The sequence below is a fragment of the Dermacentor andersoni genome, chromosome 5, assembly GCF_023375885.2.
Source record: "Dermacentor andersoni chromosome 5, qqDerAnde1_hic_scaffold, whole genome shotgun sequence".
Classification (NCBI taxonomy): domain Eukaryota; kingdom Metazoa; phylum Arthropoda; class Arachnida; order Ixodida; family Ixodidae; genus Dermacentor; species Dermacentor andersoni.
Genome location: NC_092818.1, coordinates 50,759,084 through 50,784,709, shown reverse-complemented (window position 1 = coordinate 50,784,709; position 25,626 = coordinate 50,759,084). Strand labels below are relative to the sequence as shown.

General features: G+C 48.3%; 1 protein-coding gene across 1 annotated transcript in view; it reads right to left on the bottom strand.

Moving 5' to 3' along the window:
* The window catches only part of LOC126530370 (neprilysin-1-like), a 107,913-nt gene that overhangs the window by 55,269 nt on the left and 27,018 nt on the right, over positions 1 to 25,626 (bottom strand). Inside the window, exon 3 of the mRNA XM_072288075.1 lies at positions 24,626 to 24,739. Coding sequence (XP_072144176.1) covers positions 24,626 to 24,739 — 114 coding nt within the window. The remainder of the gene's footprint in view (positions 1 to 24,625; positions 24,740 to 25,626) is intronic.

The window sequence follows — 25,626 nt, the reverse complement described above, 5'->3', positions numbered from 1 at the left end:
GGACTACAGTGACTACGCATATCTACACTGATAGATCTCTCCTGCCAAACGGCTCCGCTGCGGCAATCGTGATACCAGCGAAAGCTACAGCTACCAAAGTTAGGACGACTCATGCGACAATATCGACGGCAGCAGAGGTCGCAGCGCTCCTTACTGCGCATCATTTCGTCGGTGATGAACCGCCACACAAGTGGACGATCTTCTGCGATTCAAAGGCGGCACTGCAGTCTCTACTATCCCATTTGCGAAGCGGATCGCACGAACAGCTAGTATTTCAGATCACAGAGACGATGCACCATATAGGTGCGGCAGGTCTCGAAATAAATTTCCAATGGCTTCCAAGTCACTGCGGGATTATCGGCAATCAACGGGCCGATCAGGCTGCCCGTTCAGCCCATACTGAGGACCACCACGTACCAATACGACTTTCTAGAACTGACTCCGCACAGAAGCTCCGCCTGCTTGCTCGCCAGTGTACCCCGTCACAACGGAATGAGCCACATTTCATGAATTCCCGACTATACTTTCGTGATCCCGCAATAAGTTTTCGAGTCCCATCAAAGCTCCGCTGTGGAGATGACTCACTTTTCCATCGACTGTGGTTAGGTGTTGCTTTTACTAATGCTATGTGTTCCGCATAGGCATGGCCGACACCGTAACCTGCGACCACTGCGGCCATGAAGAATCGATTGGCGATATTTTGTGCGACTGCCCGCAGTACAGTCCACAGACGGAATCCCTTCGCCACGAATTCATCCAGCTGGACGACCGACCACTATCGGAAGAAGGAATTCTACGCCATCGACAGGACCTAACGCCCCAGTATAAGGCCGTCGAAGCGCTACTGCGCTTCTTGCGATCTACCGGCCTTTGTGAACGTGTCTAACTGGAACGCCCTTCTTGTGTGTGTGTGTGTCTCTCTTTGTGAATTTTCTTTTAACCCTTTTAATCCTGTCCTCTTTCTAGCCCCTATATTCCAACCCCTGTGTAGGGTGGCAAACCGGGCACTAATATCTGCTTAACCTCCCTGCCTTCCCTCTTCATCTCTCTCTCTCTTGTTAGCGTTCAATTAAAACAATCTAATTGTGACCAAACGAAGCAAACAAAGACAAAGAAAGAATGTTTTGGTGGCTTTATTTGCTCATGAGAAATCCTTGCGTATTATTCCTATTCTATCGTAATTCCGTTTTTCCTTTCTCATTGCGCCTCGCTCTATTCATTATTTTACCTCAATTCTTCATTACGCTGCACATATACGTAATTCTTTGTTAATGGTTCGTTGCTGGCGTGTCGAGGGGGCATTCACCACTTCAAGCTACTAAATGTAGAATCTTACAGGGAGTGGTCCTTCCTTTCATGCAAAGGAAGAAATAAAGGACATTGAACCTAAGGATGCGATGAAATGGAGCTCTGGCTGAATTTCCATTAAATGAGTAGGACGTAACAGTATTCAAACATTGTCGGTGAAACGGCAGGGCTGGTAATTGTCTAATTTTTTATTATTGTTAGAGCCTTTAAATAACAACTAAGCAGGACCGTGCGCTTGGTGGTTAACCGTCATCAGGGAAATTCCAGCACGTTGACTACATGATGTTCAACAGGTCGCCGTAGTTACCTAGAGCAAGAAATTCCGACAGAACCCATCTCACGATGACTTCGACAGTAATGGAATTAGCATTCATGCAGCGTAACGAAAAAATCGCACTGCTGAATACACGTTTGTTTATAATTTCTAGTCATCATTCCGAAACTTCCGTTGCTTCGGGTATATGCGCATATACTGTTCTCTGGTATCGGCCCACCTTGCTATAGTACCTGGCTGCCACGGTGGGCGATTAGCACGGCGGCATGAAGAGGACCGTATAAAGACGATAGAATAACGAAGAAGGAATGACCTCGATGAAACGACGAGGGCGGTATGACGGCGTTGACATGAGGACAATTACGACGACGATGGCGCTAGGATAACAGCATTGCGAGATTTGTGTGACGACGACTGTGTGATGACAATGACATGACGAGAGTCAGAAGATGAAGCTGGAACGATGACAGTAGAATCATTCAACGGCATCATGAAGGACGGCTGACAACGAATACATGATATTGACGAAACAAAGACCTTGGCATGATAACAGCACGAGTACAATAGGCTGACAACCACGGTGTGGCGGCGATGGTATGATAACCACTGTAGGGGGCGTCACGATGACGGCAAGACGAGAGTAGAATGACGAAGCAGGAGCGAAGAAGATGGGCCGACCTCGATGACATTACGACGACGGTATGACAGCGATTGCCTGACGACTGTATGATGATGATGGCGTGATGACCATAGCATGACGAAGCTTAGAAGCATGGCGATAAACTTCCACGACGGAATCACGACGATGGTATGACAACGAACGCAAACGACTGCATGACGACCATGGCGTGACAACAACGGCATCACAAGAATAGAATGAGGAAGCTGGATTGACAATGATGGAACGACCACGATGACATTGCGACGGAGGTATGGACGAATGGATGGATGGTAGGATGGATGGCGAAGCTTGAATGACCAGGATGCAGCGCCCATAACGGCGTCACACCACGAGCACACAGACAGACAGACAGACAGACAGACAGACAGACAGACAGACAGACAGACAGACAGACAGACAGACAGACAGACAGACAGACAGACAGACAGACAGACAGACAGACAGACAGACAGACAGACAGACAGACAGACAGACAGACAGACAGACAGACAGACAGACAGACAGACAGACAGACAGACAGACAGACAGACAGACAGACAGACAGACAGACAGACAGACAGACAGACAGACAGACAGACAGACAGACAGACAGACAGACAGACAGACAGACAGACAGACAGACAGACAGACAGACAGACAGACAGACAGACAGACAGACAGACAGACAGACAGACAGACAGACAGACAGACAGACAGACAGACAGACAGACAGACAGACAGACAGACAGACAGACAGACAGACAGACAGACAGACAGACAGACAGACAGACAGACAGACAGACAGACAGACAGACAGACAGACAGACAGACAGACAGACAGACAGACAGACAGACAGACAGACAGACAGACAGACAGACAGACAGACAGACAGACAGACAGACAGACAGACAGACAGACAGACAGACAGACAGACAGACAGACAGACAGACAGACAGACAGACAGACAGACAGACAGACAGACAGACAGACAGACAGACAGACAGACAGACAGACAGACAGACAGACAGACAGACAGACAGACAGACAGACAGACAGACAGACAGACAGACAGACAGACAGACAGACAGACAGACAGACAGACAGACAGACAGACAGACAGACAGACAGACAGACAGACAGACAGACAGACAGACAGACAGACAGACAGACAGACAGACAGACAGACAGACAGACAGACAGACAGACAGACAGACAGACAGACAGACAGACAGACAGACAGACAGACAGACAGACAGACAGACAGACAGACAGACAGACAGACAGACAGACAGACAGACAGACAGACAGACAGACAGACAGACAGACAGACAGACAGACAGACAGACAGACAGACAGACAGACAGACAGACATTCCCATCGATCCAGTTTAATGGCCCAACGCAAAAAAATTTAACTATAAGAGATAAAGTAGCGCAGGGTTCTGGACTTATGTGGACCACATACATGAGCTAAATGTGACCGTAAAGTTGAGTACCGCCGAGTTGAGGCCATGCCTTTCCATGTCGCAATCATGCTGCGCCGATGCAATTAAACTTTTTGGAACCTAGGTACCAATACACCGTCTCTGAATTTAGAGGGACACAACGTACGCCCGTATAGATTATGTTCAAAGTTGGTTTCTTGGCAGTAAGCCTCTTACTACTGAGAAAACCACTTGCAGTGAACAGCATGAAAGCTCTTGCAAATGGGCTCACATAAATCTTGAGCGCGCGTTTCAGATTGAGATGTTTTATCTTTCTTTAATTTTCTCAAAGAAAGGTACAGAAGCTAAAGGTATGGAAATACCTGGCAGAGGCATCTGTACCGGTCCTACATATATATAACGCATACATAGCAAAATGTTCCCACCATGTGGCGATTCTCTTTTATACAACCAGGAAAGTGGTATATTCACAATTGACTCTTAGAAATTTGTACTCTACCTAACATTACAACTACGAGAGCCTCGTATAATATTAAAGGCACAAACACTGTTGCCGTCAGCGCTCTTCTACGCAATATCCTGCTACCATCCGAGATGTGATAACTACATGTCAGCGACTTGAGGAGCTCCGGTCCCTTCGGCTATGCCCCGATACCTCGGACATTCGTCTCCCATCTGCCATGGGCTTGCACACGCTGATCCGGGACATCGTCCGCGAAGAGCTTCACGGGCGGTGCTCTTCCAGCGCACCGCAAATTACCGTTCCTTCTCCACAGACCGGCTTGCGCGACGTCATTCGGCAAAAGATCACGTCTGCTTCGCGTCTACCGTACTCTGACGATCCCTGCCCTCATCATACAGCAACCATCAGGTATCGCACTTCCACCACTTCTGAGGAACCGCTTTATTCGAACCGAGCTCGTGATAGCACCACGAGGACCAAGCTGTGTAGTTGGTGATGACATATACAGATGAAGAAGACGTACAATGGAGGATGATATGCAGAGATGATAAAGTTGGAAGACAGGCACGTGTTGCGCTCACAATATATATATATATATATATATATATATATATATATATATATATATATATATATATATATATATATATATATATATATATATATTACATATCGCATGGTTAGCTTAGAATTGGGTTCCCCAGCAAAGAAGTTCGGTGCTATAACCATTACGTAGGAAGGCGAGAATTCTAAAATTTAGTGTTAAAAATACCTTCGGCAAAAAAATATAAATACTTTGGTATATGGATAAACGAAAGAAAGAAACATATGGAAAAACAGGAAGAACAATAGCAGCAAAAGGTATGAGAAATGCGGCCATAATGAAACACAGAGCGCTATGGGGATACAATAGGAGTACGAAGTGCCCCGTGGTATGTGGAAAGGTGTAATGGTTCCAGGAGTTGTCTTTCGAAATGCGGTTGCTTGCTTGAAGTCAGGGGTACAATTAGGACTACATGGCGACCAAAGGTCAGTGGTACGCCTCGTATTTGGCGCTCACAGGAGGACTACAAATGAAGCTGTGCAGTGTTATATGGGCTGGACAAGTTTTGAAGTGAGGGAAGGTCAGGGTAAAATTGATTATGGAGAACTACTGAGGAATGTGGAACAAAGTAAATGGGCCGGGAGTGTGTGCAGATATTTCCACAAGAAAAACCATTGATTCACAATGGAGGAAAATAACTAGGAAGCTTACCAACAAGAATGCTACCGGTATGGTGAGCAACAGGGCAACATAGAACGTCAAGCGGAAAGACGCAACTTTGAGGTCGTTTGCGGACTTTGGTTGCCTCTGAGAGGCAACCAAAGTCCGCAAACGCAGCAATTGTATTGCTGCGTCCCGCCATCTTGCTCCAGTTTCGCCGCACTTCCGCGTCTGCGAGCCGACGCTGCTGCGGGCGCTCCCATACATTCGGCTGGGGTGCCTCGATATCGTCCTCGCGCGCAGCTTCGTACAGTGTGGAGACAACCGCGCCGCCTACTACATCATCCGCCATTCCCATGCCCACTCCTATGGAAGCGTCGCCAGCGCGGATGTGAGTGAGAGATTCGTAGGCAGCACAGGGGAGTTATGTGGACAAAAATATTATGAAAACGCGTAATTACGTGTTTATAATTAAGCAGGCAATATTTTTGAGGTATTACAGTCAAGCAGCACTATTAATTAAGCTCCCTCGGGCGCTCGTGTAATGCTATACATAGCCTGAAATCGTTTTGAAACGCGTTACGACCGCGTGTTGGCTGATAGTTCGTGTATCGTCCAACGGGAACTAGGCTGCATCACACCCGCCGTTTTGTTCTGCTGGTGGGGAATGACGCGTTTAAGCATACGTATAAATGGACGATAGAATGTCGAATGGCCATATTACTGGGCATTGCTGTTCTGCAGGCAACCTTTGCGCAACGGAGCTGCATATATGCGTTAATTGAAAACAAAGAACAACTCATCAATAGTAATACAATTCCTTCAGAACATCTAGATAGCAAAGAAAACGAGCCAATAAATGACGAATCAATACGTGATTTTTGTCCCGAACTTTCGATCTAAGTACATGTTTTTATTATGTACTGCGATTTGTTACACGCCTTCGGCAGAGCTGCTCGGACCACAGAGCATAAACTAGGGAGATGAGGTTTTAATAAAGTTAAAGAAAGCAAATGGCAATATAACTGTGCGGCTGAACTTAACAAGTACAAGAAAGGACGTCAAAAATATGAACGAACGAACAAAATGTACATCTAAAAGGGTAACAGAAGTGAAACAAATGTTTGAATTTTGCCTATAGGCACCAAAATCCGCTTTGGAAGTTCACCGCAGGTTCACTCCCGAGAACGTATTACCCGCGTGCCCGTTACGTTGTTTCGTCGCGACCCCACGCGGGTGCACGCGCAGTGTCGGCCTGGCGCGGTTTGAAATGAGCAGCCATTTGACAGTTTTTCTCCGTGCGGTTGTTTCAGAAGCAATTCGCTAGTTGGCTGCGTTTTCCGTGCATTCCTTCCCGCGCAAGCTTTTGCCTGGGTTATAACTGCGCTTCGGTAAAGCCAAATCGAAACGCGGCAAGCGTTCACGTCTCGACAAGCGAGCTGGACATCAGGATGTTTCCACCCTGCACGGTGTGGCGGGCGAGGAAGACGTCGAGGCACCCTGGGCAAGCATTGCCGAATACAACCGGCATTGGCCGCCTCGGCCATAGCTTCCCAAGCCACTTCGTCATCGCCACACGGTCATCTTTCGGCCAAATGAAGGCACGAGAGCACCTGATATTCCCCACGACCAACGTGAAGAGTGTCTGCTTGACATTAACTTATCCCATGCCAATAGCGTTCGAGTCAGAATACAGATGATTGTAAACTTCATTACAGTTTCAAGAAAGCAACTGTGGACGCCACTCACGTTTCCCAGATCTTAACCGCAACACCATCGGTGATAAGACGCTCCACTTCCACCAATACGTTACGACACCACCAAACCAACGGAACTGGTGCGAACGACTGTCGTATCAACAATATTTCTTGCCGTAGGCACGAAAAGCGGTGGAAGCACGGCCGCTCGATGCTCTTGGCAAAATAGCCGTCGTCACCTTTGCACCACACACACGCCCACGCTAAGTGGCGTACCGTTGCTATTAAATGCTGATTACTTATTTCATCCGCGTGCCAGGGTTTGCACAAAATGCCACGGGGCAGGCCACAAGCACGACGTCTGTCCTAACAGCGTCTGTTGCGCAACATCTGGCAAGCCACGCCACCTACGAGCCCCGACGGATACCACGAGACGCCGGAGTGCCGCAACTGTGACAGAAGAGCATGCCGGGACCGACCCGAGCTGCCGTGAGGTCCAAAATGCCACACGGTTTCGACGGAAGGCCCGAGTACTGCGCTCGCCTCGCAGCACGTCGCTTGAAAAGGCCTTCAAAGCCTTCGAGGCCAAAATCCCAAACCTTGCAACATGCAGTCCACGCATGCCAACCTTTCGCTATGGATCACGAGAACATAGCAGAAGTGGCCCTCAATTTCAGAATGACCAATATTGCAGCCGCCCGTACCAGCATCCATTGAAGCCGAACAAGCAAGATACACACCCAAACGCCCCTCAACAAAATCAGCGCGACACAGCTGTCAATCTGAAGCAAGTACCACGCTAGGCTCCACCCAAAGGGATTTCTTCACCTCTTTCGCCCAAGTCATAGTCGGAAGCAAATTTTGAACTCGGGTCAGCTGCTCACCTAGCCCGAATAGGAGAGCGCCTTAATTAGCGCAGGCAAACTGAATTGATACGTTCAGCCGTTTGTTCGAATCACTGTTCGAGCGGCTAGAAGGCCTCATCTCATCAAATTTCAGCCTCCACAGTACCCGAATTAATGTCAACAATGGCTCCAGCTTCCAGTGCCGCAACTAGGCCCTCTGTTTTTCGTCTTCTTCATCGGAACTGCCGCGGTCTACGCGGTAAGAAGACGGAACCGCTTTAACGGTAGAATCATCTATATGAGCTAGATGGAAGCTTTCTCATTTCCATATTCTATTCCTAATCTCGTTCAGGATTGCTCTTCTTGCTCGATAGCCTGGGGTTGTGCACAATTTACACTAAAGTGATCGATTGCAGAATCCGGTTTTGCTGCTGTCCCACCTGGTTGTGGTCGCCGTGTTACGTTTCCCAGATCTGGGGGCCTGGTCAGTTGCATTGACAAGCAGTCTCTCGAGGCAAGCACCTGCTCCTGCAGTCCGCACAGCGACATAGATTCCCAAGTTACACACACCGTAATTGGTGCTCCCCGTTCGTCCTTTCCTGCTACAGCCGTCGACAAATTGTGCATCTGCACTTCCTCGGCCGTGATTGGGGATGAACGGAGACCAACGTAGTGCTTACATGGCCAGAAGTGTATGAAGTTGATAGCCACATAGGTGGAAAAGCCCACAAAAGTGGCTTCCAAAGGTGACGCCCAGGAAAACGACATGTCCACGTTGAAACACACTGGGGCACCAATTATGAGCGACACATTAGCGACCCCCGAAAGAAAAGAAACGTGTAGGCTGGAAAGCAGTTAACGCTAAATTGCCAGGTAGTCCATGTGGCTGTGTTGGCTGCAGCATGCGGCAGCAGATGCCTGTGTCACCCGACTGCTTCGAAATGCAAGTTGCTCATCTTCAATGGTGACTGTCGGTGCAAACAGGTGGGACACTGTCCAATCTGTTTGCGCTGCTGGTTGTCGCACGTTACAAGACCATGAGGGTTGCAATGTGGGCTTGTTGGTATATGCATCTTCAAGGGGCGTACGGTAGCGCGATTACAAGATGTGTTCCTGAGTGTCTTCTTTTGTCCCGTCTTTTAATCGCCCTACCATACACCCGTTAAAGTTACGAGACCACCATGTGTGACGACGAAGGTGTGTTGTTTACGAGCTCGCGTCATGATTCTAGCGCATCTCGCCATGCAATGCCGTTTCAGTTCTGCTCTTGAAAGAGAAGGTGCACTGCTTATCTCATGCCAATAAAGTCGCACGTTCTGTTCACTCACATGTGGCTTGTTTGTATGGGCGTCAGTAGAGGCTCATTGGTCTCCCGGCAATCGGTACGCACCAGCTACGCGGCAGCCAAGGCAATGAGGCACGCCGCATAGCCACCAGGGCGAGGGCGGCGCGTACCAGCACACGCCACCCGTGAAAAGAGGCCACGCTAAATTTTGCTCTAAAAAAAACTGCATTTCAGCTTTTTGTTTGAGCAGCGCCATCTGTCGTACACCGACGTAAGTCCCATGCGCTTCCGCTGCTTATTTTCGTACCACTGTGGAAGGTAAAGCTTCCCTTCTCTAAAGCTGGTTCTTCATGTTATGGTATAGATTTCTGCCTTGCTGCTCCTACGTCCCTGTTTGATATACCTTTTCGGAGTGAATAGTGGCACGTGTGCGGCAGCCGAAGATTCAAGGCATGTCGCAGAACCTGTGTTGTGTGGTGGGGTGCTCAAATACCTACAAAAAGCTCGCCGGCGACACGGTTCTACTCTTTCGCCGCGACTCCTCATGTGCGAGAGTGACGGCAGCAATGGATCGCCGCCGTTCGGCGGGGAGCTTATTGTTCCCACGCTTTCTATTTGTCGTTCCAGTGTTTGTTGTACTTGAAGCTTTCGCGGGTAAGCGAAGAAGTTGATCACGGCGAACCCATGTATTGGTTCGGCTTGTCTGCTGAGCAGCACAGCTGTTAAGGTCATTTTGCTTAGATTTTGAATGCCGCTTGCCGCTTCTAGCGTTTGCCGCTTTGCCGTGTTGCTCTAGCTAGGGTGCACGAGTGCATCGTGTTGTGTGTTAAAGCTGTTGTGGCTTGCAAGCACTTATACTACTGGTGTTATGCGTTAAATTGTCGCCAGGAAATAAATCTACTGCGCAGAATTCAACACAAGGACGTAGTGAGGGACACGAACAAGCGCTTTTCAGTTACTAGGTCCTTGTGTTGAACTTTGCGAATTATATTTATTTACTCGCAGTATGAACCAACTGGCTAGACAACAAGCTTTACAGAACTAAGTTGTCGCACCAGCTGTTGGATATTCTTGGGCCTATTTGCTACGTGACACCGCCAATGTTGAACTTTTGCTAGTTGCGTCACGCAGAGTTGTCACTTGTAGCCAGGTTAAAGTATACTGTGTATTATCAGAATGATTACAGGAAAGTGGTATTTTAACAGCTTGATCCTTTTTCGCCAGAGTACATCTTCGATATTGCGGTTACTGTAGCTGCATATGATACTACTGTTGGAATTCTCACTGAAAAACTTGCGCAATTTTTCTGAAGTCATTAAATTGTGCTGCTGTCTGAAAAGACTTACCACGCAGAATGCTTTGTTCGACAGCTGAATACCTGTTATGAGAGCATCTTGGAATCATTTTAATTTTTTTGATAACACTCGAAAGCACTCGAAACAAAATAATCAGAAGTTGGTAAGATTTTAGCTTTGTACGTTTCCGAGCTGGTCACTAAGAGAATTTCAAATTGAGAAAGCACTAACGGAAATGGCAGGTGGTCGACGTGCGCAGCAGAACTGCATCGGCGGTGCACGGTTAACTCGCTCTTGTATTCGCCCGTGCTTTTGACGGCCTCGTTGATGGTAATGGCATTTCCATTCACAATCGCTCTTCATGAGGTTATTCGGTGACGTCACGTGTAATCAGCGGTAGCAAGATCACTACAATCTTTCTGGCATTACGCCGTGCTTAGTCGATGGAGATATAGGTCTGCACGATGTGTGCTAATTATTGACGCACAGAAACAGTAATGCGGCCAGGGTAGAATAGAAGAAGAAACCAACCTGATATCGCATTAGTCAAAAAAGCGTAATGTCTACGTAACACAAGCTCCACTTAGTAACTGTGCTTTGTTGCGCTTGTCTGTTGGACGAACCTGGCACGCGCATGAGGACTGTGGGCTGTCCCAAACTCGAGTAGCAACGCGTACGTCTCCGCCCTCGGAGACGCCCGTGTCTTTCCTGCAGCTGCCACCGCAGAAGCAACAGTCTGACAGTTGAACAAAGAAGAAATCGCAGCCGCGAGCTTTTTTCAACCATCCTTGCTAAAAGGTGCTGTCGTTTGTTACTGCTTCTGAGAATGCTTTCGAACGCGGCCGCTTCTATAGGCGGTGCACTGCGTATAGGTTAAGTGATCAGTTGAAATGCCACCTATGTGCTCCTCCACGAAACTTGAATCGTCAAGACGTTACTCGGACTACCTTATTGGTCACTATGGCACTCCTGTATGTCTTACGCAGCGGTGGGGTCCACATTTTCGTTAAGTATGCGCGATTGCAGCGTCTGAATTTTGGTGGTCCATCGCTTACCAGTCCTAATGTGAAATTATTTCTCACAAGGCTTTCTCATATATCTGTTCAGAAGCAAAACAATCTACCTAATATGTGTAGACACCTCGCCGGAAGTGCCGCAGGGTATTTCATGACAAGCGTTCAGATCGTATTCGCTTCTGCCCGCCCGCAAGAAACCACGTGCTGGCCAGCGAAGCCGTCAGACGCCCACCGACCTCTGAACAGGTGGACGGCCCTGATGGCGAGCTCCAACTTGGTGGCCACCCGGCGCACGCAGAAGTGGTCCAGCGCCTGCGAGTCGCTGGGCAGGTAGCGCCCGCTGGCGTACGGCGCCAGCTCGCGCACCAACCCCCACCAGAGGAGCCGGCGCACCGCCACCACGCCTCCGCTGACGCTCAGCAGGCGCGTGAGCAACGTCAGCGCCAGGGGGCGCGCGTAGACGCTGTCCTCGGCCGCCGCCGACGGCTGGGACCCACGGCGAATTGCGCTCAGCCACCGCTCTGCAGGACACATGAAATGATCAATGTCTTGGCGCAGTTATGCTGGCTGCTCTTAGTAGGCGTCCATAAACAGCTGCACCATGGAATGCCCCGTAATATCATAACTGTTTTAATTAATTAATTGATTTACTTAAATACCTTCCTCACCGAAAGGCCTAATTACAGAGTTCGGACGAATATATATATATATATATATATATATATATATATATATATATATATATATATATAGCAATGCAATGTTTAACAAAACATGGTGGAGGTTATCCTCCAGTTCTCGGATAAGAATCGTGGCATAAACTTGTATGGTGTGGTTCATGCTTCTCGTAGAGGGGACGACGACGAAGTTCGAAGGAGGCTTGTGGGCTTTTATGAGTCCGTCTTTTTCGAAGCTTCCGAGCCTTGTTTGGTCACCTAGTGGTGAAAATTTGATATCATCGGATCCGTGAAGAAGAGAAGATTCAGCGGATACCTGATTTTGAGGTGGGCCACCCCTTTTTTGGACTTCATTGGAACTTTTGTGCTCACGCCACGCTGGCCGAGAGCTAGCGTCTGGTAGACCTAGCGCGGCATGGCAGCAATGTACCTTGAAGGGGAAGTGCTCCCGGCGGAGGACTTTACTGAAGACCTGGGATGGCGGACAGTGTCCAGCCGAAAATCTAGAACTACGACGCGGCATGGATTGGGTGATGGCGGTTCGCCAAGTGAGATGCCGGAACGACGGGGCGCAGGTGAACGGCGCGGAGGCTCGGCAATCAAGAATCGCATTGTGAAGGCGTCGCGCATGCCACCGATGCCACAAGAACACATCAAAATAGTCATTCGCCCACGGGGTGGACTGAATTTGGAGAAAGTTAGCTCTACAGCGGTGGGCAAGGCAATCGTAGAGGCGGCAGGCCTCGGTATTGAGCAGATTAGGGAAGATGATATTTGCCCGAACTTTATGCAAAATATCTTGGTGGCTAGTACGCCAGAAAGGAGCAACGCTGAACGATATGTGAGACTCAGGTCAATCAGAGTGGCAGACAAGGATTTTGAAGTCAGTGCGTACGAGACGGCCCCACACACTACGTGTAAGGGCGTCATTCGCAATGTAGACATTATGGATGGCCCCGCGACACTTGAGCGGAACATTGTTAACGATCGGAATCCGCTGGCTATGGCGGCCAAACGAATCAAAAACACAGGATCAGTCATCATTGTTTTCGACGGGTTAAAAGTGCCCAATTTCGTCAGATATGGGCCAACTCTGGTACGGTGCTTCCTGTATCGAAAGCAGTTGGATGTATGTTATGTGTGTGGCAAGCTTGGACATCGGGCGGATGTCTGCCCAGCGCCCGATTGTTTTGAATGCCGAGGATGCGGGGCTCGGAACCCTGAAGAGGATCACAACTGTGTGCCTTGTTGCAAGCTTTGTGGCGGACGACACCTGACCGCGGATAAACAATGCAGACAACGATACCAGCTTCCCTACGTCGTGCGTGTTCGACGACAGGAGAGAGCCAGGGCGGAGCTAACGGCGGAACAGGAGGCAGCCGAGATGGTGCAGCTGGTGAGCGCCCGCCAACGCTCTAAGGGACGCTCGCGCTCTAGGAGCCGCTCCAGGTCGAGGCAGCGGCCATCGACTGGGACTCCTACGACCAGGAGCCGATCCGTTTCTATGGAGGCGCGGGTGCGCTTTCCTGCAGCTGGTGGCGGCGGCGGCGCAGCTGGGAGCCAGACCACCTGGGCTGACAAGGTGAAGGGTGGCATCAGCGCCGGCCGAGCGCGCGAGCAGCGCCAGGAGCATGTGGATGGTAATAAGGATAGGGATAGGATTGCGCAATTGGAGAGAGAGAATCGTAGCTTAAAAGCAGCCATTGACGGGCTTATCAAAGAGATAGCTGAACTTAGGAACGGCTTACCTTCCGGTAACAGCGATAGCTTAAGACAGGCTAGGAAACATGATGACTCGGTTGAGGTACCAAGGTCTGTGGAGGTCGCAGAACAGAACATAGCGGACGAGGAGACGCCTGCTCCGAAAAAGAGGGCCCTATTCTCGACCGTACGGATTCAGGGCAAAGTCGGTTCCGAGCTTAAAGCGATGATGGCCACATTGCAAGAAAGTGTAAATCAGATCATTAGTAGACTGGAGCGGATAGAAGAACGGGAAAATATCACGGATCAGAGATTAGGCAAAATTGAAATATATCTAAACGAGACAGTGGTCCCTGTTATGGAGCGGGAGTGCACTCGGCCGCTAGCCCAGCAGGGTAAGCCGCCGAGTGGACTTGAGCTCGAAACTAGTTCACCAAATTTCCGTGGTCAAGATGGCTCTATTAAGTAGTTCATTTAGTATTTGGCAGTGGAATTGTAGGGGGTTCAATCATAAGAAGGCGTCTCTGCAGCAGTTTGTTAGAACGCATGGTGTCAAGCCTCATGTTATCATGTTACAGGAAACACTGACGTCTAACGTGACCTTAACGAATTTCAAAGCGGAAGTTAAGGATAATGAACAGGGCAGAGGACTCGCTACTCTCATTAATAGGAGGTTGCCGTATATTAGACATGATCTTCACATGGCAGATTGCAAGATTGAATATATTATGGTGGAAGTAATCTTAGGTCGGCAAAGGTCATGTCAGAGGAGCGTTTACCTGCTTAACCTGTACAGTAGCCCCCGAGACACGAAGCAGAGTGTCAAATCTCTCTTGACCAAGGCAACCAATCTGGCTAAGGATGCACCGTTGCTTATTGGAGGGGACTTCAATGCACCATATCATGTGTGGAAGTATGTTTATAGCACTACTAAGGGGGAGAGACTATGGCAGCAGGCACTAGACTTGAATTTAACTCTGATTACAGACCCCTCGTATCCCACCAGATGTGGCACGTCGACATGTAGAGATTCGACACCTGATCTTACTTTTGTTCGGGGGGTGGTGGATTCGTCCTGGTCCAATTCTAATATAGATTTTGGTAGCGATCATTACATACTTATGATTACTTTGGTAGTGGCTAATAAAAAGGAGCGCACATTCAGGATGGTTGACTGGGATGCATTTAGGAAACGAAGAGTGCAGAGAATCGAAGATGAGGGAAATGAGTTGACCTTGGAACAGTGGACTAGTCAGCTTAAAAGTGACGTTGAGGCGTCCACTAAAGAGGTTCAGACCGATATTGACACGGAACACATGGATAGTCGCCTGGCACATTTGTTGGAAGCAAAGCAGTCGATGTTAGCGAGATGGAAGGGTCAGAGATTGAATAGAAGGCTTAGAAAGCGTATAGCAGTGGTTAATCAGGAAATTGAAGACCATTGTCGGGTACTGTGCAAGCAGCAATGGGATGAAGTGTGCAATTCTATTGATGGTCGCATTAAGAGAGGAGGCGCCTGGAGTTTGCTGAGACATTTACTAGATGAGACAAACACTAAGTCTAATCAGAGGACTGTGATAGGTAAGCTGGTCCATCAGGCGTGTCGGGACTCCACGGAGCAGGAGTTGCTGAAGGATTTGGCTGAGAGATACCTTCCGTTGGAGACCTGGCACGATACACCTGACGTGATTTGGGAATATAGTGGAGACGAAAATGCAGCTATGGACGCGGAATTTACTGAAAGTGATATAAGGATGGCGCTGCAGAATCTTAATGGTCGATCGGCATCAGGGCCGGATGGCATTACGAATAAAATGCTACGGAATTTAGACGATGGGTCAATTGAGTTCCTTACGCGGCAGATCAATTGCCTATGGAAGGAAGGCTCTTTCCCGGAAGAGTGGAAACTTGCAACTACTGTTCTGATACCCAAACCGGGGAAGGCCATAGGGCTTGAAAATCTCAGACCCATTTCCCTGACGTCGTGTTTGGGGAAAGTCGCTGAGCATGCCATTTTAAATAGGCTAACGCGTTATGTAGAGGGCAATGGGGTCTTACCGCACTCGATGATAGGATTTCGGCCCGGCCTCTCGACTCAGGATGCTATGATCAGGATTATGCATCAGATCCTTGACCGGCGGACAAGGGATACTAAGGCACTAATTGGACTTGATGTGGAAAAAGCTTTCGATAAAATCCGACATTCTTTCATTCTACGGGTGCTATCGGACTTGAATTTGGGGCAGCGGCTTTTCCATTTTGTCAAGGCTTTCCTTACGGATAGAAGGACATGTCTCAGGTTTGGGGAGATAAAGTCGGAACTCTTTAAATTGGGTTGCTGTGGCACTCCACAGGGATCCGTACTCTCGCCTATGTTATTCAATCTGGCGATGTCGAAGTTGGCTAATAGAGTGGACACTGTCCAGGATATTGGCTATTCTATCTACGCGGATGACATTACTATATGGAGTGTCGGTGGTAGTGATGGAGAGCTTGAGGCTAGGCTGCAGCAGGTGGTAACGCTTACGGAGGAGTATCTGGGTCTCATGGGGCTCAAGTGCTCCACTAAAAAGTCGGAGTTGTTGATCTTCAAATCTAAGAAGCTAGGTCGAAGGCCGAGGGGTTGGGTACCGGAAGTTGAGCCTTGCATTAGAATTCATACTAGGGAAGGGTCGGTGATACCCAAAGTTGAAGCAATCAGGGTCCTGGGTTTTGTACTTGAAGCAAACGGATCGAATATTAGAACTATTCAGCGTATTACCAAGAAGACGGAGGAGGCCATAAGAAGGATCTCTAATAGGCATAGGGGTTTAGGAGAAGAAGGTGCAATGCGCTTAGTTCACGCATTTATTATGTGTCATTTCTCGTATGTGGCAGCTATGCTAAATTGGAATAGGGGGGAGAAAAATAAATTGGAAGCATTAATCAGAAAAGCCATCAAGGCTGCGCTTGGTCTGCCTATGACTACGTCAAACGATATGTTGTTACAACTGGGTTTGCATAACACCTTAGATGAAATTGCTGAGGCTCAACGTACCGCGCAGAGGGAGCGGTTGCTAGGTACACCAGCGGGTAGGTATATTTTAGAGTCAATTGAAGAAGCCGTGGCTGTGTCGTACGATAGGGCGCCCCTACACGAGTTGAACGTGAACCTTAGGGCAAATATCATGGTTCGTCCGTTTCCGCGGAATGTGCACCCCGTGCACAATGTAGGGAGGCGGGTCGCGAGAGCTAGGGCTTTGTTGCGAGAGGCAAAGGATCAGGAGGAACAGTCTGCGTTTGTTGACGCCGCATGGATTAATGGTAAAAATGCTTATTCGGTGGTGGTGGTAGATGGCAAAGGGAGCGTTAGAAATGCTGCTTCCATTTATACCAAAGATCCGGGGGTTGCTGAACAGGTGGCTATTGCTCTAGCACTAATTGATTCAAGAAGAGTTTTGGTGTTTAGTGACTCGCGATCTGCGATCACAGCCTTCTCGAGAGGACTTGTTGCGAAACCGGCTAACAGACTGCTACAGGGTAGGGATATCACTTCGCATACAGTTACTTGGTTCCCAGCGCACATGGGGACAGTGGAGGGAGCCCCGCGTAACCTCAACGAGGTGGCGCACAGGGAGGCACGGGGATTAGTGTGCCGTGTACTCCCTGAAGGGGCTGGATCTCCCGCTCCTGAGTACAGGGACCAACTGTTAACCTACAACGACATCACCAAGCACTATTACTTAGGGCGCAGGGCATTCCCGCTGCCACATCCTAAATTAAATAGGCCGCAGGCGGTTACATTAAGGCTTCTGCAGACACGAACGTACCCTAACCCGGTCATCATGAATAAAATTAATCCGGACTGCGGGGTTTCAGTCTATTGTAGTAAGTGTGGGGGTTTGCTCGATTTACAACACATGCTGTGGCGCTGCTTGGCGTTGGCCCGTGATGGCTCTCGAGGTGAACAGTGGTGGCAGCGCATGCTGCACAGTGAAGTGCTGGCGGACCAACTCAGGGCTGTCCAGAGGGCCCGTGTGATGGCAGAGGGGCTCGGCCTCTCTGTACCGACGTGGGAGCGGCCCGCATCAGTCCCAGACTGATCCCTCAGGACCAAAATAAAGTTTTTCATACCATACCATACCATAAACTTGTATGGCAAGAGGGCACACTGACATCTAAGCATTAATCAGAACGGGATCACATGTACGACGGATATATTAAAAGCTGCTCATTTAGGGCGTATTAAGTTGAAATGGTAAATTTTATACAAAAGGCAATCGGGGGATGCCGATCACAACGAGGGAGCCACTGCATGGACAGAGGCCGCGAGTTGCAATCGCGGCCGCGGCGACCGTATTTCGTTGAGGCTGAAATGTAAAAACACCCGTGTACCGTGCATTTGGCGCATGTGCACGTTAAAGAATACCAGGTTATTAGATTTGGTGGTCGGACTTGTAGGACGATCGGAGGAACTTGGGGCGACAGGACTAGGCGAGCAGGATTTATTTGCAGTATTTACATTTTAACATGAGGATATATGAGGAGTTTTTTTTCGAAATGGGTCAAATCCACGTAAACAAAAGTTGAGAAAAAAGCAAAAATTTGTTACCGCACCTAAATGCAACGCTAGCAAAGCTATTATATGATATGCTTTACATGTCGGCTAGGGCAAGTTTACGACCACAAGTAATGAAAAATTATGCGGCAGATATGCCCAATATTAGGGTGAGAACTCTGGATTTGGCTCGTATTGAATTGAAACAGTGGATTTTAGGCGGTATTGTTATGAAAACTTTATTAAAATTGGCTTTCCAGAATGGCATCATGTAATAATGACAGAAAAGCTATAATAACATTGGCAGCAGGGCTTTGCTGTGCTTCAAGAACAATAGAACTATACTTGAAGAGCAGGTGCGTCTTCTTGGCAGCATAAGCAGCTCTCTTCTAATTCTTCCGCAGGATCATTTCCTTGGGCGCGCCTGAAGACACTAACGAAGTACGCAAGCTCTTCATTGTCTTGCCAGGAATTTCCGAAATGCTTCACAAGAAGGCTGGTCACATCTCTGACTTTCATTTCGTTGACGTGGTGTGCGTACAGTGCACATCTTATGGGTGCTTGTGCAAGGGACCTTCCCCTTTTTAGCACTGACACGAAATTTGACACAGAAACTTTATAGTGAGGCTCTGCTCTAATTTGAGGACTCCTACCAGCTGCATTTCTTTGAATGTAGAAGACCTTCGTTTCGGTTATCTTGAACGGCAAGCTGGATGTCGACTTCATCACCGCCGTGCAGTAGGCCTTCCAGTCGTACGCATGCCAATGTTTTCCAAGCTCTAACACAGTGCCGTGATTTGAAAAAATCCTTTGGTAGCTTTGTGGATTCAGGATTTCTTCGTGTCGTCTAACATCTTTTTCAATTCTGCCAAATACCCTGTCTGGGGGTAAAAAACTGTGTCCTGTGACAGGAAACACAAGGGAAACTACTGAGACACCTGCTGGAGCCTCATTCTGGAGCCACCAAAGAAGCATGCAAAGCACAGTACTGTTCTTGTTTTGTCCAGCACAGCCATCGGCTACTAACCGCACCTCTCTAATTCCTTCGAAGTTAGCGCTTCGAAGTGTATTATGTACCGCACTGGCTACTTGGTTGCTTCCTTTGGAGCTTTCATCTTCGCTCCATGTGTAGGAATGGATGGCCTCTTTGGGCATTGATCCATCTGCCTGGTTTTCCACCACGCAGAGGTGGTACTGATAGAGCTGGCGGCTGTAGTAGGCTTCCTGGTCCGGAACTTTGGGGAGCACTTGATTTTGTTGGCAATCAAATGAGAATGTTTTCAAGTCTTCCCTCTTCTCACGCAGCAGGGAATAAAAAGCCTTATACTTCAACTTGTGTACACGTTGCTCTGTTATTTACACAGTCTAGCGTGACTCCCAAATGGAGCCCGCAAGACGAAGCATACGGCAATCGAGCACACAGCTCACGAGTGCATTTCGAGCACAGAGCACGACGACGAGCACTTCGCTCGACGTCATAGTTCGACATCATTGAAGATGACCCGCCCTTTTGGAGGAGGAGGGCTCACATACACGTGCCGCACAGGTTCAATGGTCCGGAGCCGACGTCAGAGGGGCTTCGTAGAAATCGGAGCCGAGCCGGGTAGCGCGCCCGAGTAGCACATTGTCTTGCGTCTTGGTCGGCGCGTGGGAAGGAGCCTTCGTCGGCGTTCCCGCGGCCACTCCCCCACTCATAGCAGAACAGGGCGGAGTTCTCTTGCGCACAAAGTCTGCTTCGTCGAACTCGGAGCCGATCAGGGTAGCGGGTCGGGGCAGCACATTGTCTGGTGTCTCGAAAAGCGCATGGGGAGGTTCCGCCGATTACCTCCCCTCGAGAACTCCCCTGAGCTGACCCCTCGCCGCGTGGCTGCCGGTTATCCGCAGTTCTCTGAAGTGCGCCACCGTCCCGGTTGGATCGGAACACGTGCAGCGGGTTGAAATAGCTGCAGGCCGATCCTAACAAGGTGCTCAAAATTAATCCGGAGTTTCCAACTACGGTGTCCCTCAGAATGATATCGTGGTTTTGGCAAATAAAGCCCCATGATTTAATGAAAAATTCTTGGCAGTTCGGCCACATCGAGAGCATGTTTCATGGACTTAACATTTAAAAGTAACGGAAATAACTGGTAAATATAAAACGGGGCCTTATTAAGAGCATATAAATTAAGCTGAATTAGAGCATAGTCAAACGCTTTTACAACGAAGTGCTCACGACCTCCAAAATCCTTCGGTATTCAAGTCGGTTCGTAGTAAAGGTTGCGCATCGTACCGCTCACAATAGAGCAGGCTAAGTACGTTCAACAAAAGAAACTTTATTGAAACTGGAATTTAGGACATACATAGCAAAGGAAGTACCTAATTTTCTTGTGCAAACCTCCTCTCATTAAATGTGCGACTGCAGCAAACCTTATTGCCTTTTGTTGGTATGCGCGTCCTTTCCGCCCTTGATGGCTTTGAAGACATCGTTGGTCGTCAGTTACGGTTGTATAATCACGTCGTCATCAACTGCGACGTATTCGTCAGCCATTGCACCCGCTGACGCGTTGCAACAAGCAGCGTACGAGTTTACTGAGTCCTGGATAAGTGTATACCAGGACTAATTCTGTCATCGGCATACTCGTCGTGACATACAGAGTTGGGGTCAGCACTAGTGCAGAGCGCGCCTCGGTGACGTTACACTGGCGACACACGGCATTCGTTGTTAAAGGCGCCCTGAACTACTTTTGATCGAAGTGGACAAAGGTATTTGAAGCGAAAATAGGCTATTTGAGAAGTACTTTGCCGCAGAAAAGTACTTCAGTACGTTCAGCAAAAGCGGAGTTATTGGCAATCATACACGACCTCCGCTGTGCTGCACTGCGAAGCCTACGGCGCAGTGGGGCTTGCCTACAACGCACCGCCTCCTAAATATCACCGTGGCGCGAAGTTCAAATTTCATTTTAGACGTTAACGTGGAGGCCACGACTTCCTCCTTTGGTGCCTACGACGCGCTAAACATAAGGCAGAAGCAGTTGTCCTCAGCGAGCCTGCTTATTCATTGGACTCGTGGCGGCACCCCACAGCGGCCGCGGTATTTACGCCATGTAGCCGACAGCAGCTTGTAGACCGCAGTCAATAGCAGCCAACAGCAGCCGCCTAAGGAAATGAAAAAATAAAGCGTGTAATGACGAAATAATTCTTCTAGAAGAGAGCGAGGACAGGGCCTTCTGTTGAAAAGAGAGCGTTTGCGAGAAAGGTGACTTCGCGATCCGCTTGCGAGCTCCGCGCACCGCGTACCACAGCAAAACTTAGCTGAGATGTTCACAGCAGCGTATGCTACCTGCGGACTATGTTATTTCCCGAAGCCCGAGAGGCGGTTCAGGGCCCCTTTAAGCAACAAATCGGCCTTCGGGGAACACCTAAATAACTTTGTTGTACACGCAAATTCGTTGTACTGGTCTCTGTTGTAGAGGCGTTCACAACACGTATGAAAGATAGCATTCGGCCGTGACAGAATCAATCCTTCGGTAAACAGGTCATTTTGCGTTGGAGGCGTTTTTTGCGTTTGTTCGACTAGGTTGATGAGCTTTAATGCGATAGCATTCAATAACTAGTCCAACCCATCTCATCCTGGCGGGCGTGGTTTGGCCTCAAGATGACGACCGCTTAAAGAGTTTCGCTTTAAGGCCGATGCAATGACTGCGATAGTAATGTTTAGTGTTGTGCCAGAACTTCTCGTACGGTGTTCTAATTATACGCGGGCATGCGCGGGTGCACCAAATTTTGGGGCACCTGTAAAAGTTTTACTACTCCATGTAGGGCCTGTTGTGACATCGAACAGGCGCCAATGCGCTGCCTGTAAAAAAGCCGCGCCAGTAAAACTACATCGCAGGCTCGAGAAATGGCAAGGTTTTGCACTTTTAATGCTTAATAGTCTGAGAAAATTTAAGATAAAGAGCGTGCGCTGCAAATATTCTGTCATGACATTTCTTTGTGGACTGCCATTCTCGAAGTTCTAAGTAATAACTTAGTAAAGAACGCAAGACCGTGTGTGATCAACTTAAGTGTTTGAATAGTGTAGGAATAAAACCTGCATATACGGAATGAATAAGCATATCGCATACGTGTACTAAATATACGCGAAACCCCACGGGGACGCCGACGGTGACAACGACGAAATTTAGATTTGAATGTACATACAATTGCTATCGCAATAAACAAAGCAACTCGGAAAATTTAGTGTATTGTGAGGAATGGAACCAGGGCCTGCAACATGGTATGCAAGAAACTATCCTGGGTGCCATGGTAACAGTTGACAATTGGTGCAGAATACGTGCAACAGTATGCCTCTCGCATAAGTAATAAGAATAAAAATTGGCTTACATACCCAGGAAAAAATAAAAACGGCGATATATAAGGAGAAGGAAAATCGTTTTTTTTTCTAACCTTTAAAAGAATTTGTTCACGACGAAGAATCGAATGCGGGTCTGCAGCACAGTAAGCGAGTAACTATAGCTTGAATTATATTGTGTGCGTGTGTCATGCAAATCGTCACGAATGAAAGCACAAATTAAATGTATACGTACTTCAGGTAAACTTGTTCAATACCTCAAGATTACTCGTACAACATATCGCAGGTTGATATTAGCTGTTGAATAAATTGAGTAATTAACCTTGTACTTATGCACTTTGCGGCACATGTCCATGTTAGAAAGTTTGTTGAGCAGAAATTCTGCTCATAACTCTTTATTGGCGAGGGTTGCCTACAGGCTACATGTCTGAAAAAAATTTTCTTCCTGAGTTTCGGTGTTGTCTACGTATTATCTGGCTAAATGTATTCGGCCAAGACAGCGAAAGGCAGCAAGCGTCATTTGCTGGTTTAGAGCAGGCATACAGGACGGGCGAGAAAAAGTTTTGCAGCTGACGCAGTCTCTTTTGAAAGCGTTGTCAGAGGAGTCAGATTGCTGCTAGATCGCCGGCTGCAGTGGTGTGATACACGGTATGTAAAGCAAATAAATGTACAGTTGTGGTTCACATATGACGAGAGCTGTCCGTTCAAATTCCTAATGACGGCATAGGTGGCTTCAGATGAAGCCCACTTCCAGTTTTCTGCCTGGTGTTTTCAGCCTATCACTCAAAAATCTTCCACAAAATATTTTTTTACTGTCATCGGTTATACTTATTCTCGATGTGTGTTGCATATTTAGATAAGAAGTAAAGGTTCCTTCTTGCATGTCTATTTGCTGTAATAAATGGTTAACGCGAGTTTCGAGAAACACGTCCTTCAATTCTATCTCGAAATGCATCGATGTAGCAGTTTGAAATTCACACGGTGGGAAAATGAAGTCTGCAAGTAATTGGCGAGGTGGGCACCGTGAGTATTTTTGGTTTTTGTTATTGGTTCTGGCAATTTTACTGACGCTGACAGGGACCCATAAAGACCTTGTAGCCACTGCAGGGTGCCAATAGTGAAAAAGATCCATCATCACGACTAATTGGCTTGTGCTATATTGTTTTTTATTACATCTCTAGACGATGACTAACGCTACGTATTTTCTGCATGCTGAATTGTCATTTAACATAATTTTCGTGTTGATACGAGATCTACAAGTCCCCTGACCGACGCCTTCTTTCTAGATGTGGTTACGAGATACTCAGATCTCGCATACGCTAAATCCTTCTGAAGTCGGCTAAGAAGACCTTGTCTTCAAAAAATAGCCCCGAGACCCATTCGCACGGCGGCAGAAAAATATTGACCCTCACGCACGCGCATTTTTCAGAAAGTGCGGACGCGCCTAACTACTGGGACGTGCGTCAGCGAACTTGACTCAGCAATGTTTAGGCTATTGCGAGTTTAGCTTTTTTTTAGTTTTAAGCGCCAGAAAGGCGCGAAAGAATCCAGAATAGAAGGGCTTACGACGTGCTCATACGCCATCTACACACATCCCAGCTTCATTAGGTGACACTGCCTAAATGATCATTTACAGATGATCCATTGTCACTTTTATCTGGCTGCAGCGCATATTTACTGTTTTCGCGTAGCACAACGAAGTAGCCGTTCTGCAACCGAACGGAAAAGTTATAAGAATGGTTTGCAACGCCTTTTTTTGGATACCACATGCACAGCCGTTCCATAGGTCTCGAATTATATCCACAGACGACATAGTGGGACATAGTAGAATAATGAAGCGGACTGTACCGGCGGTCTTCTAGCAGCCACAGATTGACAGTATCTTACCTGAGCTCACGGAGTTCTTGGAATAGTTGCCCATGTCCTTTATTGTGGTCCAGAACGCGATGATCTGCTTGCTTTCTTCCAGTGACTTGTTCACTTGAGCGAGGAACACCGCGACTACAAAGGAAGAACACGAGGGAAAAAAAGCTCAGTGCCCTTCCACTCTGTGAAGAAGGATGACCAGCGAAGCTGTGTATGTGGGCCTCTTAATGGGAAAACTGTACCTCCGCCGCGAGTCGGCCCGGTATTGCACTATCTTCGGGATTGGCCCACGTATTCCCCATACGTTTTGTGTCTACACACGCACACATTCCTCAGGGAACTAGCCTTAACAGTTTCGCTGTAAGATTGGCTACGACTTTGCGTAGCATAATTAATTATAATTAATTAATTAGTGACCACCACGAACGTGGGAACTCTGGCACGAGCGCGTTCGCGCGGTAGCGCTGAGGGGCGCCAACGAACCAGTTGTGGAAGAAGACGTGTGAGCCGATCCTGATGATGATAGTTTTGCGTCTATACGGAGCTGATTCTGGGGGCACTAGCCTCTAACAGCTTCGCTGTAAAAAACTGAAAAAGAAAAAAAAACACTGGCAACTTCACCCGATGGCGAAACGTTGCAAGTCGTCAAACCGTGTTCTAACTGCACCTGGAGGCGAGATGTCAGGGCGCAGCACCCGGCACTCCTGCGACACTGTTCGTGCTCCAGGACAACACGAACAGCGTCCCGGCATGTACCAGGCAATTCACAATGCAGGTGCGATGAGAAATGCCGGCAGCCGTGTTACAAGCGTCACACGTGCCTCGTTGGCGCACGAGATGAAAGCGACGGAAGATCGTCGGCGTTTGTCGTCAACGCCCCAATGAAAAGATGAGAGGGATTTAACTTGACGTTTATTGTCCGTTCCGCTCACACCAGTGTATGCGTCGGGGTTTGGTATGCCCACAGCTCCAGCAAGAAGGCTAATGTGAATGCGCGCCACGCTCGTGCCAGCAGTGGAAGC